We start from the raw sequence: 17,519 nt of genomic DNA, 5'->3' as shown, positions 1-17,519 counted from the left end.
TCTAGAAATATGCCTTTTCTGGACATTTCATACAAATGGAATCATATGATAGGTTATGTTTTACATCTGGTGCCTTTCACTTAGTATGTTTTTGAGGTTTTTCCATATTACAGCATGTATAAATACCTCAATCCTTTTATTGCTAAACAGTATTCCATTAAATGCATATGCCAAATTTGTTTATCCATTCTCTAATTGATGAACATCTTAGATTCCCTACAGTTTTGGCTATTATTTATAAATATAAAAGTTCTTGTACACATCTTTGTGTCGACATATGTTTTCATCTGTCGTGGGCAGATTCTTAGGAAAGGAATTATTGGGTCTTATGGTAAGTTTACATTTGTCTTTTTAAGAAATTGCCAAACTATTTTCCAATGTGGCTGTATTAATGATTGGAAGATCAATACTGTCAAGATGGTAGGTCTTGTTTCTGCTTAAAGAAAAAAAAATTCAAACACAGATACATACCTCCTCATTTGGCAAAGACACATATACCCGTTTGATGAAACGCCTAAAAAAAGGATTCAAACAATTTAAAAAATATAGTTTTGAATGTAAAGGTAACTCAGTTCAAGTAGCAAATGACAAGAAAAAAACTTTTAACATTTGAATGCATTTTAGTAGTCATCAGTGTGAAGTTATTTTGAGTTACTTGTTTTTTTTTTAAAGATTTTATTTTTAAGTAATCTCTACACCCTACATGGGGCTCGAACTTACAACCCCAAGATCAGGAGTCTCATGCTCTACTGACTGAGCCAGCCAGTTGCCCCTTGAGTTACTCTTTTAAAACTCTCTAGATATTTAAAGATTATGTATGTGTATCTTTTTTTTTTTTTTTTGAGAGCGAGCGCAAATGATCATGAGCAGGGGAGGGGCAGAGGGAGAGAGAGAGAATCCCAAGCAGGCTCCACACTGAGCACAGAGCCCAACATGGGGCTTGATCTCATTACCCTGAGACCATGACCTGAGATGAAATCAAGAGTAAGACAACTCAGTCAACCGACTGAGCCACCCAGGTGCCCCTGTATGTGTATGTTTTCAATAGCAAAAATGTATTAAAACAAACAAAATATCTGATATAAGCAGAATAAGGAAATCTCTGCTACCTTCCTGAAAGTGAAAACAACTAAAACCAAGGACCACAGAAACAGAAATGTAAACTTCACCATCAACAAACTCAGGTAACATTTACACAACTAAAGTGTATGAAGAAGGGCTGCCTAGGGCAGTGAAAATTACACTGATGCAGTCAAATGCTCTACCACTGAGCTATACCCCCTGAAAATTACACTGATGAAGGAGCATACGCACAGGATCTGTTGCTGCAGATTCCAGACGTGGCTATCAGAGCACAGAGTATTCCAAAGGAAATAGAGCATACTCTGAGGAGTAATAAAGCCAAACTCCCATATTTAAACAAGCAGATGAAGAATGGCTCTGTGATACCTAGTCAGAAGCAGGGGAATGGAAAGGAAGGTGATGCCAAAAAAAAAGAAATTCAAAGACACATCATCTTTGTAAGAAGACACCAGTCAGTCTGGGAAGATCACAAACTGTCCTGTGCTGACTAATCTTCTTTATCAGGTAGGGTTTGATTGTGACTCAGGGAGACTACCTGTTAGTCAAAGCTATTCATAGGACAACTCAAGATACTTGCTCAGTATCTTATTTTTCTAGCTCTTCTCCTATAATATTACTCCAAAACTAGGCTTTCCAAGAAAACTCCCCTTTATTCAAATAAAAATAGTAAGCAAAACAGGCAAAAGCACATGGCTAATTTCTTTAAAGTGCCAAAGAAGAGGGAAAAGGTTACAATAAATAATAGAGAATATACACAAGAAGGTTTGCCATACAACAAATTAAATTTGTGATCAAATATCTTTCCATGGAATAAAATAATTTAATGAAAAAAAAAAACTCCTAATAAAACAAGAACTCAATGAGATATAAGGACTCAAGGCATTGACTTACAAAAGCTCAAGGAAATAAGACAAAAGAAGATGAAAAAATGGGATGGCAGAGATCAGGAAAGCAATGAAAATGAAGAAATCCACCACAGACACAAAAGTTACAAAAGTAGTAGCACAAAGAAGATTAGACACAAGCCCAGTAAGCAGTAAGGACAACAAACAAGAAAACAAACAGAACAAAGAAGACCTAAGAGTTAAAAAGGATTAGAAGGAAATTAAAGATATGGAAGACAAAAAGATACAATACAGTGAAAGAAAAAAACCAGAAGAATGAATTAAGAAAAAAAAATTGAATATAGTATTCAAAATAACTTTCCTAAAACAAAAGAGGTTTCAAACTATCAATTTAAAGAAACACCAAATCCCAGAAAAAATAAAGACAGATCAACATATTCTTCTTTTTTTTTTTTAAGATTTTATTTATTTATTTGACAGAGAGAGACACAGTGAGAGAGGGAACACAAGCAGGGGGAGTGGGAGAGGGAGAAGCAGACTTCCCGCTGAGCAGGGAGCCCGATGTGGGGCTCGATCCCAGGACCCCGGGATCATGACCTGAGCCGAAGGTAGACGCTTAATGACTGAGCCACCCTGGCGCCCCAACATATTTTTCAAGTAATTAGATTTCAATGGTTAAAAATTATATCTAGTAAAAAGAAACAAATCAAGTTAATCCATAAAGGTGAATAAAAGCAGGCTGGCTTCAGACTTTTACACTGCAACATTTAATCCTAGAAACAATGGGGCAATGTAATCAATTCCTCAGGAAAAGAAAGGGAGGCCCAAGAATCTTATGCTGAGTCAAACTGTCCTCCCAGTAGGAAGGGAATAAATTTGTTCAATCACACAAGAACACAGAACACAGTTCCCATGAATCCTACTTTTATTGGCTTCTTATGAAGCCCAGTGAAAGGGAGTAAGAATCAATTCTGGAGTTTTAAGATAATTTAATCCTAATCAGAAGAAATAAGCAAGCTGCCTGAAACCACAGAGTGTAAACTAGTTTTCGTGGGATCATGGTGGTTCTTTCTTCAAAATCTATAGTAGTTAGTAAGTGGCCAAAGGATGGATACCAGGAGGAAAATAATGACTTTAGTCTTCAAATTAAGAGTGAAGGAAATAAGAGATACGTGAGATGAACACAGGAGTAAATACACCTGTAACTGACATGTGTTTCTACATAATCTCCCTACCTGAGAACAGCCTCATCAAGCTCTTGTGGCCTGTTAGTTGCACCCATTACAAGCACTCTGTCATCTCCAGCAGACTGCACCTATAAGCCAAAAAAATTTTTTAGTACTTTTAGATAGAGTGATCACAAAAACATGATGAAGGTATCTGTATTTCTAATTTGGGTCATTTAATAGGAAAACATATACACTAAAATACTACCACCTTAAAAATACCATAATCAATACTTACACCATCAAATTCTATTAGAAATTCAGTTTTTAGACGTCTACTAGCATCATGTTCTCCTTCTCTTCTTTCACACAGAAGGCTATCAACTTCATCTAAAGGAAATAAAAGGATAAGACTTTAATTAAAAGCCAAGCTATAGGAGTCATAAGAGATTAATCTAGTTTACTACTTAAGTTATTAATATCCTTTGTCCTACTCAATTCATTAGTGTTTAACTTTGCACTTCTTTAAAACTTTTTCCTTCTGAATAATCTTTCCTATCATACCTCTCAAATTTGGAAAGGGGAATTTCATAAATACTCAACTTAGTTATAAAACATGTTCTTACCTATAAAAATTATAGAAGGCTGAAGTTCTCGAGCCACAGCAAAAAGAGCTCTCACTAATTTCTCTCCTTCTCCCACCTGAAACAAGGCATTATACATTGTAATACACATAAAATGCAACATTATTACAGTTGCTTAAATTTCATGATTAAAAATCTAGAATCTAGGAATTTAATTTCCTTTCTTTGCAACAATCAAAGATTTGGTTTAAGGAATTGGCGGGGATGGGGGCTACTGAATTGTCTCGTATAATTAAAAAAATAGACTATTATTTAATACAAGCTGGTAAGTACTTTATTATTATTATTGGTGCTGAAACCTGGATCTGCCCTGGTAAATACTTTAAAAAATGAAATATATCTCTGTTCTGCTTGACCCTGCATTCCTAAGAATTGAGAATGAAATAGCTATTATGGGTGTAACTAGTGAGAAGACGGAATATTAGGGGAGAGAAAGAGATACTGTACATATTTCTTAAGCCCTCAGTTGTAGGATATATTTATAGAACAAGATAAGCTGGAAAGTGCTCTCCTAAACTAAACTTACTTAAATTCATTCTCACCATATCACTGTCAATAAGTATAAAAATATTTCTAGGTAGCCCAAGAGGTCTATGAACACCCCTTGAAATATTCCAGGGGCTGAGACACTACTAAAACCATTCTATGCACTAAAAACATCTAATGAAGGGTCATGAGGTTTGGAGTAATCTACTGTAAAAACTCCTCCACCCTCTAGGTGGCATCTATTTTTTTAATTGAAAATTTCATTAAAGAAAAAAAAAGAATGGCCTCAGATTTAGAATCATGAAAACAAATAATCACAGAGCTAGAAGGAACTGCAGGATATGACCTCTTACAACATCAACACTTCAGAAGTGAAGTGAGGCCTAAAAGTGGTATTTTCTTAAGGCCAGCTTAGTACACAAAAGTTAGGCTGGAATTCCTCTCCCCTAACTTCCAAGACAGTGTTTTCCAGTATATAATGTTGGGTACACTTATTTTAATAACAATTTTACTTATAAAACTTCACACAGAAAGTAAAATTTAACCAAGAAAAGAGGTATAATTCTACAGTTACTTTAAATTATTTTACAAAAATGAGAACCCTGCCAATACCTGATCTTGAACTTCTAGTCTTCAAAACTGTAAGACAATAAATTTCTGTTGTTTAAGCCAGCCAGTTTATGGTACTTTGTTACACAGCCCCAGCAAACTAAAACAGCACTGACAGCACAATTCTAACTTTAAAAGAGCCTAACTTTCTATTTTGAAGAGTGACTGATTTTCATCATATCTAAATATAGATATAAAACTCAAAAATATTCTTTGTGTAATGTTATTAGCATTTATACTTAGTAACATTTAGACAGTAACATAAAACATGACAATATTAGAAAAAGAACACTCACATATTTTGAAGTTAAACTTGCAGCACTTATATTAAAGAAGGTTGCATTGGATTCTGCAGCTACTGCTTTAGCCTTAAAAATCACAAGGGCAAATATTACATTAGTTCAGTATCTTTCTTTAAAAAGATAACCACATTTGATCAATTTTTTTAAAGATTTATTTATTTATTTGACAGAGAAAGAGAGAGAGAGAGCTCAGCAGTGGGAAAGGGAGAAGCAGGCTCCCCACTGAGCAGGGAGAGCCTGACACGGGGCCCGATCCCAGGACCCCAGGATCACGACCTGAGCTGAAGGCAGACACTCAACCGACTGAGCCACCCAGGCGTCCCACTTTTGATCAATTTAAACACTAGCAAAGATTTTCCAAAAATATAAAGTATGACACAGTTCCTGACATGTGGTAATCAGTGTGTTTCCTTCTCAGCAAAGAGAAAAAGGTCTAGGAAGAGCTTTGCTTCTTTCCATTCACTTTATTTTTTCTAAGGGGGAATAGATAAGGAGAGGTTAAAAAAAGGGACTTACTCCCTTCTTAATTATAGAAACATAACTCGTTTGGAGAGAGAGAAACAGCTAAACACTTTTCTTCTTTACTTTTCCCCTCTAGAAGAGCTATGCAGGAGAAAGAGGTATCCAGATCCCAGTAAAAACTTGGGTAAAAGGATATTGGAAAAAAATCTGTTATATGTCAATTATACTTCAATAAAAAAGAAGGAAAGAAAAAAAGTATATTATGTGATTATTTAAATAAAGCTATTAAGATAGTAAAAACAACAACAACAACAACAAAAACAAGGGTTAGAAAGATACCCCATATAGTAAGGTAAGCTCTTCTGAGGTAAAAATATTATTTAACTTGGGTAAATAATGAAAAATACACTGTTAAATTTAACCAGCCCAAAACATACTACTGAAGATAACATATTTGGTTTTCCATCTATTTCATCATTGAAAACATGTTTAAAAACTTAAGTGTATTATAGCAAAAAGCAAATCATAAAAATAATCAACTCAGGGACAATGTAAAGTTTCTTTTTTTCATATTACTATTTTTCATAGTAAAATTATTTTCATATTCCTATTTCTAATTATCTAAACATTCAATGGGCGCCTGGGTGGCTCAGTCAGTTAAGCATCTGCCTTCGGCTTGGGTCATGATCCCCGGGTCCTGGGATAGAGTTCTGCGTTGGGCTCCCCGCTCAGAGGGGAGTTGGCTTCTCCCTCTCCTGCCTCTCCTGCCTCCCCACTTGTGCTTGCTCTCTGTCTCAAATAAATAAAATCTTTTATTTTTTATTTTTTAAATTTTTTAAAAGACTTTATTTATTATAGAGATGAGAGAGAGAGAGAGCATGAGCAGGGGAGAGGGGCAGAGGGAGAAGCAGGCTCCCCGCTGAGCAGGGAGCCCAATGTGGGCCTTGATCCCAGCACCCTGGGATCATGACCTGAGCTGAAGGCAGATGCCCAACCGACTGAGCCACCCAGGCATCCTCAAATAAATAAAATCTTTTTTTTTTTCTTTGAAGATTTTATTTATTTATTTGACAGAGAGAGACACAGTGAGAGAGGGAACACAAGCAGGGGGAGCGGGAGAGGGAGAAGCAGGCTTCCCGCAGAGCAGGGAGCCCGACACGGGGCTCGATCCCAGGACCCTGGGATCATGACCTGAGCTGAAGGCAGATGCTTAACAACTGAGCCACTCAGGTGACCCATAAATAAAATCTTAAAAAAAAAAAAATAGAACATTCAAATTTTAAAGAATTCTTACCAGCATTGTTTTCCCATTTCCAGGTGGACCAAAGAGTAACAATCCTCTGGCAGGAGCTCTAAGTCCTGTGAACAACTAAAAACATCATATAGTTTAGTTTACCACTATGATTCTGGAGACATTTTTTCCAGACATTTTAAGTAGTGTCATCTAAAAGCACCATTCTTCTGTAGCATCCTCCCAAACAGAACTCGTCAGAGCTCTAAAGAGAACATGTAATCAATAAATTGCTATAGTTATTAAAAACAGAAGAAAAAAATTTTAAAAAATCTCACTGAAAATGAAAGCAAATTAGTTAAACAAGACATACTGAACATAGGTATGCTTCTCTACTTCCTTTGGAAATCTCACCAAAATAATAGTAAATGAATAAAGAAAATATAAATCTTCAAAATAAAAATAAGAAAGGAGACAACAGAAGACACAATAAATTTTTGTAGAGGGAGAACTAACAAAGTGTGGTAAATTATTTAGTGGATCTGAGGGAGCTAAAACCCAAGCAATGCTTGTGAAGGGATACGTAGGATACAAACAGCAAGCGGATGTGAACAAAAATCCTGCAAAAGCTCCGGAGGTGGAGGCATGATGTATCAGAGAAAGCAGCAGGAAGGCAGGCAGCCAAAACACAGGAACTGGTTGAAAGTTTATATGAGGAATAACTGAACTCATGTGCTGTCCCCTAAACCAAGATCACTCAGGCAAGTACTCCTCTTCCACAAACAAAGGAAGCAGAAGTTTTGTTCTTTAGAGAAATTAAACCAGAGTCTCCAGACTCAGAGACACCAGGCATGGCAGGGAATCAAGAGTGAAGCACGAGACTGATAACACTTTGCTTAATAGTGAAGGTGTATGTACTTTTAAATTGAACCATATGAAATGGCTGATATTCAACTTTTTAAAAATATATTTTTTGAATGGTTTCAGATTTACAGATGATTGAATGGAAAGTACAGAGTTCCCACATAACTCCTTACCTCCAATATTAACATCTTACCTTAGTGTGGTACATTTATTACAATTGATAAACCAATATTGATATTATTAATAGTTTTCATTAGGGTTCACAATTTATGTCATGTACCCATCATTACAAAATCATACAGAATAGTTTTACTGCCCTAAAGAATCCCCTGTGCTCCATCTATTCATCCCTCCTTCTTCCCCATGTGGGAACCACTCACTAATCTTTTTACTTTCTCCACAGTTTTGCCATTCCAGAATGTCATATAGTTGGGATCATACACTATTAGTTCTTGCAGATTGGCTTCTTTAACAACATGCATTTAAGGTTCCTCTGTATATCTCTAAGGCTTGATAGTTCATTTTTTTTTTTAGTGCTGAATAGCATTTCAGTATATAGATATACCAAGTTTATCCATTTATCTATTGAAGAGTATCTTGGCTTCCAAGATTGGGAAATTACAAATAAAGTTGCTATAAACATCTGTGTGTAGGTTTTTTTTATATGGGGACACATTTTTTACTCATTTTGATAAATATTAAGGAGCACAATTGCTGGGTAGCATGGTAAGAGTATGTTTAATTTTTTAAGAAAGTGTCAAAGTGTCTTTTAAAGCAGCTGTAGCATATTGCCTTTCCCTCAGTAATTAGTCCCCGTTGCTCCACATCCTCACCAGCATTTGGTGCTGTGTTTTGGATTTTAGCCATTTTAGTAAGTGTGCGGTGGAATCCTACTGTTGTTTAACTTGCAATTCCCTAAAGATGAATGATGTTGAGCATCATTTTTTCAAATGCTTGTCATCTGTGTATCTTCTTTAGTAAGGTATCTGTTCAGATCTTCTGCCCACATTTTAATTGGGTTATTTGTTTTCTTTCTTTTTTTTTTTTTTTTTTTACCATTTAACTTGTTTTAATGTTTCTTCACAAATGGTGAAAAATACTAAAGTACAGGGGCGCCTGGGTGGCTCAGTCGTTAAGCGTCTGCCTTCAGCTCAGGTCATGAGCCCAGGGTCCTGGGATCGAGCCCCGCGTCGGGGTCCCTGCTCAGCAGGAAGCCTGCTTCTCCCTCTCCCACTCCCCCTGCTTGTGTTCCCTCTCTCGCTGTGCCTCTCTCTGTCAAATAAATAAATAAAATCTTAAAAAAAAATACTAAAGTACAGACAAGGAATAATCATAATGTTGTGGCCAACATTATAAACATGGGATTATAAATTTAAAACATTTTCTGGTTTAAAAAATAAATCTGGTAGTCAATGCAGCTCTGCGGGGTCTCTGCATCTAGTAGGGCCGGTCTCTGAGTTCCTGACAGTGCTCGCCTTTATCCATTTTTCCAGGTCCTCCGCGCCCGCCTCTTCTTCCTCCAATCTGTTCCATCAAAGGTCCTTGGGGCGCCTGGGTGGCTCAGTCGTTAAGCGTCTGCCTTCGGCTCAGGTCATGATCCCAGGGTCCTGGGATCAAGCCCCTCATCAGGCTCCCTCCTCTGCGGGAGGCCTGCTTCTCCCTCTCCCACTCCCCCTGCTTGTGTTCCCTCTCTTGCTGTGTCTCTCTCTGTCAAATAAATAGATAAAATCTTTAAGAAAAAAAAAAAAAAGGTCCAGCGGGCCCACCAAGGGCCTCCACCAAAGCCACCTCGGTCTATGCCCCGGCCACCACGGAAGCCCCCTGTCTCCACTGCGGCCACCTCTGAACATCCCACAGGGACCACCACGGTCCATGAGGCCGCCTCTTCGGGCCCTGCATGCCACCAGGGCTGCCTCTGCCACGGTCACCACCAGGGGTGGAATGGGTGGTGGAAGCAAGCCTTCACGGTTTGAGGCCTTACACTGGTTGCATTCTGTTCTCCAGGCAAAGTTCTGGTTTCCACACCCCGGACTGGGGCACTGCCAGTCTCCAGCTCGGTGCTGGACGTTTCCTCCTCCAGATGGGTTCCCTGGGGAACCCCAGGGCCCCCTTGGGAGAAAGCTACCTCTGTCTCCTCCACAGCCTCCCATGCGACCCGTGGGGCCCCCAGGACCTCCTGGGCCCCCTGGACCTCCACGAAGTGGTAGCAGCATCCCTCTGCCCTCACGGGGAGGCATACCACCCCGCATGCTATTCATCGGAGGCTTCTTCCGAGCAAGAGAAACCTTAAGTTTACTCTCTTGAAAATCTTTTCCATCAAACCACTCCACAGCAGCCTTGGCAGTTGGTGGGTCTTCATAGGACACTGTAGCATCACCTTTGGGCTTTTCTGTTTCCTTGTCCAAGTAGATACGGATCATGGATTGTCTGGTTCTCTTGTTCATCTTAACAACTCCACACTGCTTAAAGAAGTCTGCCAGATCATCTAGAGTCACATTGTCATTTAAGCCTTGCATATAAATTGCACTGTTGTCAGAGTCTTCATCTGGATCTACCGGTGGACCCAGACCAAGATCTGGTCCTTTGTCCATGGGTCCACCAGGCTTATTGAAGCCACCTCGCTCTCCAGCGCCCATTCCACCGCATCCTCCTCCCTGCCCACCTCTGCTCATGCCTCCATGATCAACCCCCCTCTTCCCCTGCCCTGGTTATCAGGGCCACTCATGCTCCGGTTCTCTCCTGGTCTGGAAAATCCTCCAGACTCCTGCCCATACACACCCATGCTACTGGGGTGGTCCTGTCGGAATGAACTCTGCTGCCCACAGCTGCTGCTCTGTTGGCTATACTGACTTGGAGCCTGGCTGTAGGATCCAGTTTGGGGGAATAACTAGTGGGCGGCTGCTGCCCATAGCTGCTTTGTTGACCATAGCTGCTCGGCTGCCCATAGGTGTTCTGCTGAGAGTAACTGCTCTGATCCTAACTAGTCGGCTGTGTAGGGGAGTAGCTGGTAGGAGGATAAGATGGTGGTGCTGTGACTGGCTGCATGGGGTAGCTCCCAGGTACCTGGGGATAACTGTAGTTACTCTGTCCATATCCTAGGCTGGGCTGCTTGTAACCCTCCGTGCTAGACTGAGGTTGACTAGTCTCAGAGGGTTTGTTACCACCCTGCGGTCTTGCAGGTGCGGTGGCTGCCAGCGGCTGCCCATAGGCTGGGTAAGCAGGCTGAGGGCCATAAGCAGACTGAGCTGCATAGGAGTCCTGGGTGGTAGTGACCGTAGCAGTGGTGGTATCGTGAGCACCAGTGCCGTCCCCCTGGACAGGCTGACTGTATGCCTGGGGGGCAGCTGGAGTAGTATAACCAGCGGGAGGCTGTCCATAAGAAGTTGCATAGGTGGTCTGCCCATAGGTCGCAGTGGTCTGAGCCTGGGTATAGCTGACATCAGTGGGCTGTCCATAGGTGCCATAACTTTGCTGCCCATATGCCTGGGTGGTCTGTGCATATCCTTGAATGGGCTGGGCAGTGTACGCACTGTAGCCCGGCTGGGCTGCCGCTTGGCTGTAGGTACTGTAATCCGTGGACGCCATTTTCTCTCCTTCCTTCTCATTCTGTCAACGTCCGTCCCCCTCGGGTCATTTGATTTCTTATTGTTCAGTTTTTAAAAGTACTCTGTATAGTTTTGGATACTAGTCCTTTATCAAATAATGTTTTACAAAGATTTTCTCTTTGTCTGTGGCTTGTCTTCTCATTCTCTTAACAATGTCTTTCACAGAAAAGTTTTTAATTTTCATGAAGTTCAACTTAACAATTTTTTCTTTCAAGGATCATGTTTTTGGTGTTGTATCTAATAAGCCATCCTCACACCAAAGATCACCTAGACTTTCTCCTATGTTATCTTGCAGGAGTTTTTTTTTTTCTTGTCTTCAGATTTATTTTTTTTAAATTTTTATTGTTATGTTAATCACCATACATTACATCATTAGTTTTTGATGTAGTGTTCCATGATTCATTGTTTGCGCATAACACCCAGTGCTCCATGCAGAACGTGCCCTCTTTAATATCCATCACCAGGATAACCCATTCTCCCACCCCTCTCCCCTCTAGAACCCTGTTTGTTTTTCAGAGTCCATCGTCTCTCATTGTTCGTCTCCCCCTCCGATTTCCCCCCTTCATTCTTCCCCTCCTGCTATCTTCTTCTTTTTTTTTTTCTTAACATATAATGTATTATTTGTTTCAGAGGTACAGATCTGTGATTCAACAGTCTTGCACACTTCACAGTGCTCACCATAGCACATACCCTCCCCAGTGTCTATCACCCAGCCATCCCATCCCTCCCACCCCAACCCCCACTCCAGCAACCCTCAGTTTGTTTCCTGAGGTTAAGAATTCCTCATATCAGTGAGGTCATACGATACATGTCTTTCTCTGATTGACTTATTTCGCTCAGCATAACACCCTCCAGTTCCATCCACGTCGTTGCAAATGGCAAGATCTCATTCCTTTTGATGGCTGCATAATATTCCATTGTATATATATACATCTTCTTTATACATTCATCTGTCGATGGACATCTTGGCTCTTTCCACAGTTTGGCTATTGTGGACATTGCTGCTATAAACATCGGGGTGCACGTACCCCTTCAGATCCCTACATTTGTATCTTTGGGGTAAATACCCAGTAGTGCAATTGCTGGATCATATGGTAGCTCTATCTTCAAATTTGAGGAACGTCCATACTGTTTTCCAGAGTGGTTGCACCAGCTTGCATTCCCACCAACAGTGTAGGAGGGTTCCCCCTTCTCTGCGTCCCTGCCAACATCTGTCGTTTCCTGACTTGTTAATTTTAGCCATTCTGACTGGTGTGAGGTGGTATCTCATTGAGGTTTTGATTTGGATTTCCCTGATGCCGAGTGATGTTGAGCACTTTTTCATGTGTCTGTTGGCCATTTGGAGATCTTCTTTGGAAAAATGTCTGTTCATGTCTTCTGCCCATCTCTTGATTGGATTATTTGTTCTTTGGGTGTTGAGTTTGATAAGTTCTTTATAGATTTTGGATACTAGCCCTTTATCTGATATGTCATTTGCAAATATCTTCTCCCATTCTGTCAGTTGTCTTTTGGTTTTGTTGACTGTTTCTTTTGCTATGCAAAAGCTTTTTATCTTGATGAAGTCCCAATAGTTCATTTTTGCCCTTGCTTCCCTTGCCTCTGGCGATGTTTCTAGGAAGAAGTTGCTGTGGCTGAGGTCGAAGAGGTTGCTGCCTGTGTTCTCCTTTAGGATTTTGATGGACTCCTGTCTCACACTGAGGTCTTTCAACCATTTGGAGTCTATTTTTGTGTATGATGTAAGGAAATGGTCCAGTTTCATTCTTCTGCATGTGGCTGTCCAATTTTCCCAACACCATTTGTTGAAGAGACTGTCTTTTTCCCATTGGACATTCTTTCCTGCTTTGTCAAAGATTAGTTGACCCTAGAGTTGAGGGTCCATTTCTGGGCTCTCTATTCTGTTCCATTGATCTATGTGTCTGTTTTCATGCCAGTACCATACTGTCTTGATGATGACAGCTTTGTAATAGAGCTGGAAGTCCGGAGTTGTGATGCCACCAGCTTTGCTTTTCTTTTTCAACATTCCTCTGGGTATTCAGGGTCTTTCCTGGTTCCATACAAATTTTAGGATTATTTGTTCCATTTCTTTGAAAAAAGTGGATGGTATTTTGATGGGGGTTGCACTGAATGTGTAGATTGCTCTAGGTAGCATTGACATCTTCATAATATTTGTTCTTCCAATCCATGAGCATGGAACGTTTTTCCATTTCTTTGTGTATTCCTCAATTTCTTTCATGAGTATTTTATAGTTTTCTGAGTACAGATCCTTTGCCTATTTGGTTAGATTTATTCCCAGGTATCTTATGGTTTTGGGTGCAATTGTAAATGGGATCGACTCCTTAATTTCTCTTTCTTCTGTCTTGTTGTTGGTGTATAGGAATGCCACTGATTTCTGTGCATTGATTTTATATCCTGCCACTTGACTGAATTCCTGTATGAGTTCTAGCAGTTTTGGGGTGGAGTCTTTTGGGTTTTCCACATAAAGTATCATAACATCTGCAAAGAGTGAGAGTTTGACTTCCTCTTTGCCGATCTGGATGCCTTTGATTTCTTTTTGTTCTCTGATTGCTGTGGCTAGGACTTCTAATACTATGTTGAATAGCAGTGGTGATAGTGGACATCCCTGCCGTGTTCCTAACCTTAGGGGGAAAGCTCTCAGTTTTTCCCCATTGAGAATGATATTCGCTATAGGTTTTTCATACATGGCTTTTATGATATTGAGGTATGTACCCTCGATCCCTATACTCTGAAGAGTTTTGATCAAGAAAGGATGCTGTACTTTGTCAAATGCTTTTTCTGCATCTATTGAGAGGATCATGATTCTTGTTCTTTCTTTTGTTAATGTATTGTATCACGCTGATTGATTTGCGGATGTTGAACCAAGCTTGCAGCCCAGGGATAAATCCCACTTGGTCGTGATGTATAATCCTTTTAATGTACTGTTGGATCCTATTGGCTAGTATTTTGGTGAGAATTTTTGCATCTATGTTCATTAAGGATATTGGTCTGTAATTCTCCTTTTTGATGGGGTCTTTGTCTGGTTTGGGGATCAAGGTAATGGTGGCCTCATAAAACGAGTTTGGAAGTTTTCCTTCCATTTCTATTTTTTGGAACAGTTTCAAAAGAATAGGTATTAATTCTTCTTTAAATGTTTGGTAGAATTCCCCTGGGAAGCCATCTGGCCCTGGGCTTTTGTTTGTTGGGAGATTTTTGATGACTGCTTCTATTTCCTTAGGGGTTATAGGTCTGTTCAGGTTTTCAATTTCTTCCTGGTTCAGTTTTGGTAGTTGATACATCTCTAGGAATGCATCCATTTCTTCCAGGTTATCTAATTTGCTAGCATATAGTTGCTCATAATATGTTCTTATGATTGTTTGTATTTCTTTGGTGTTGGTTGTGATCTCTCCTCTTTCATTCATGATTTTGTTGATTTGGGTCATTTCTCTTTTCTTTTTGATAAGTCTGGCCAGGGATTTATCAATCTTGTTAATTCTTTCAAAGAACCAGCTCCTAGTTTCGTTGATCTGTTCTACTGTTCTTTTGGTTTCTATTTCATTGATTTCTGCTCTGATCTTTATTATTTCTCTTCTCCTGCTGGGTTTAGGCTTTATTTGCTGTTCTCTCTCCAGCTCCTTTAGGTGTAGGGTTAGGTTGTGTACTTGAGACCTTTCTTGTTTCTTGAGAAAGGCTTGTATTGCTATATACTTGCCTCTTAGGACTGCTTTTGCTACATCCCAAAGGTTTTGAACAGTTGTGTTTTCATTTTCATTGGTTTCCATGAATTTTTTTAATTCTTCTTTAATTTCCTGGTTGACCCATTCATTCTTTAATAGGATGCTCTTTAGCCTCCATGTATTTGAGTTCTTTCTGACTTTCCTCTTGTGATTGAGTTCTAGTTTCAAAGCATTGTGGTCTGAAAATAGGCAAGGAATGATCCCAATCTTTTGGTACCGGTTGAGACCTGATTTATGACCTAGGATGTGATCTATTCTGGAGAATGTTCCATGGGCACTAGAGAAGAATGTGTATTCTGTTGCTTTGGGATGGAATGTTCTGAATATGTCTGTGAAGTCCATTTGGTCTAGTGTGTCATTTAAAGTCTTTATTTCCTTGTTGATCTTTTGCTTAGACGATCTGTCCATTTCAGTGAGGGGGGTGTTAATGTCCCCCACTATTATTGTATTGTTGTCAGTGTGTTTCTTTGCTTTTGTTATTAATTACCTTATATAATTGGCTGCTCCCATGTTAGGGGCATAGATATTTATAATTGTTAGATCTTCTTGTTGGATAGACCCTTTAAGTAGGATATAGTGTCCTTCCTCATCTCTTATTACAGCCTTTGGTTTAAAATCTAATTTGTCTGATATAAGGATTGCCACCCCAGCTTTCTTTTGGTGTCCATTAGCATGGTAAATGGTTTTCCACCCCCTTACTTTCAATCTGGGGGTGTCTTTGGGTCTAAAATGAGTCTCTTGCAGACAGCATATTGATGGGTCTTGTTTTTTAATCCAATCTGATAGCCTGTGTCTTTTGACTGGGGCATTTAGCCCATTTACATTCAGGGTAACTATTGAAAGATATGAATTTAGTGCCATTGTATTGCCTGTAAGGTGACTGTTACTGTATATTGTCTGTGTTTCTTTCTGGTCTATGTTGCTTTTAAGCTCTCTCTTTGCTTAGAGGACCCCTTTCAATATTTCTTGTAGGGCTGGTTTTGTGTTTGCAAATTCCTTCAGTTTTTGTTTGTCCTGGAAGCTTTTTATCTCTCCTTCTATTTTCAATGACAGCCTAGCTGGATATAGTATCCTTGGCTGCATATTCTTCTCGTTTAGTGCTCTGAATATATCATGCCAGTCCTTTCTGGCCTGCCAGGTCTCTGTAGGTAGGTCTGTTGCCAATCTAATGTTTCTACCATTGTAGGTTACAGATCTCTTCTCCTGAGCTGCTTTCAGGATTTTCTTTTTGTCTCTGAGACTCGTAAGTTTTACTATTAGATGTCGGGGTGTTGACCTATTTTTATTGATTTTGAGAGGGGTTCTCTGTGCCTCCTGGATTTTGATGCCTGTTTCCTTCCCCAAATTAGGGAAGTTCTCTGCTATAATTTGCTCCAATATACCTTCTGCCCCTCTCTCTCTTTCTTCTTCTTCTGGGATCCCAATTATTCTAATGTTGTTTCATCTTATGGTATCACTTATCTCTCGAATTCTGCCCTCGTGATCCAGTAGTTGTTTATCTCTCTTTTTCTCAGCTTCTTTATTTTCCATCATTTGGTCTTCTGTATCACTGATTCTTTCTTCTGCCTCATTTATCCTAGCAGTTAGCGCCCCCATTTTTGATTGCACCTCATTAATAGCTTTTTTGATTTCGACTTGGTTAGATTTTAGTTCTTTTATTTCTCCAGAAAGTGTTTCTCTAATAACTTCCATGCTTTTTTCAAGCCCAGCTAGTATCTTTAAAGTGATGATTCTGAACTCTAGATCTGACATCGTACTAATGTCCGTATTGAGTAGGTCCCTGGCAGTCGGTACTACCTCTTGCTCTTTTTGTTGAGGTGATTTTTTTCCGTCTTGTCATTTTGTCCAGAGGAGAACAGATTAATGAGAGAACAAAATGCTAACAGGGTAACAACGTCCCCAGAAAATATACTCTAAACAAATCAGAAAAGACCTGAAGCCGGGGGAAAAAGGAAGGGAAAGAAAGAAAAAAGAAAAAGCAAAAAAAAAAAAAAAAAAAAAAAAAGAAAAAGAGAAAGATAAAAACAGAAAAAAAACAGAACAAAACAAAAAAAACAGAATATGATCAAATATGATCAGGCTGGTACATAGATCAGTGCGTCACACCAGATTTTGGGTGTATTTTGGTCTGTTAGAAGATAGTGCCTCCCAAAATTTTAAAGAAAGAAAAACTTATATATGTACAAAAATAAGGGTTTATATGATGAAGGGATGGAATATGACTGTAAAAATGAAAAGTATAAAAAAATTTTATAAAAGGAATTAATAAGAAGTTGTTTGAAAAAAGAAAAGAGGATTTAAAAAAAAAAAGAAAGAAAAAAAAGGGAGAGAATGTGATCAGGCAGGAGAGTAGAACAAAACCATACACTAGAGATTTAGGGTATATTTTGATCTGTTAGAAGAAACTATCTCAAAATTTTAAAGAGAAAACAACTTATATATATATGCCAAAAATAAGAGTAACTATTATGAAGGGATAGAATATGACTCT

At 39.2% G+C, this 17,519-nt stretch overlaps 1 protein-coding gene and 1 pseudogene across 4 annotated transcripts in view; both read right to left on the bottom strand.

The window, feature by feature from the left end:
- Nucleotides 1-17,519, bottom strand: part of SPAST (spastin) — a 62,768-nt gene that overhangs the window by 11,961 nt on the left and 33,288 nt on the right. For all 4 annotated transcript variants that reach the window (XM_036119118.2, XM_036119119.2, XM_036119115.2 and 1 more), the window contains 6 exons: nucleotides 6,892-6,966; nucleotides 5,130-5,201; nucleotides 3,721-3,796; nucleotides 3,393-3,484; nucleotides 3,164-3,243; nucleotides 472-514 (listed from right to left, as the gene is read on the bottom strand). In XM_036119118.2, the coding sequence (XP_035975011.1) occupies nucleotides 472-514; nucleotides 3,164-3,243; nucleotides 3,393-3,484; nucleotides 3,721-3,796; nucleotides 5,130-5,201; nucleotides 6,892-6,966 (438 nt within the window). The remainder of the gene's footprint in view (nucleotides 1-471; nucleotides 515-3,163; nucleotides 3,244-3,392; nucleotides 3,485-3,720; nucleotides 3,797-5,129; nucleotides 5,202-6,891; nucleotides 6,967-17,519) is intronic.
- LOC118552594 (RNA-binding protein EWS pseudogene) lies at nucleotides 9,437-11,910 on the bottom strand (annotated as a pseudogene).

The sequence above is a fragment of the Halichoerus grypus genome, chromosome 10 (genome assembly GCF_964656455.1).
Source record: "Halichoerus grypus chromosome 10, mHalGry1.hap1.1, whole genome shotgun sequence".
Classification (NCBI taxonomy): Eukaryota; Metazoa; Chordata; class Mammalia; order Carnivora; family Phocidae; genus Halichoerus; species Halichoerus grypus.
This window is presented reverse-complemented; position numbering and strand designations above follow the sequence as displayed.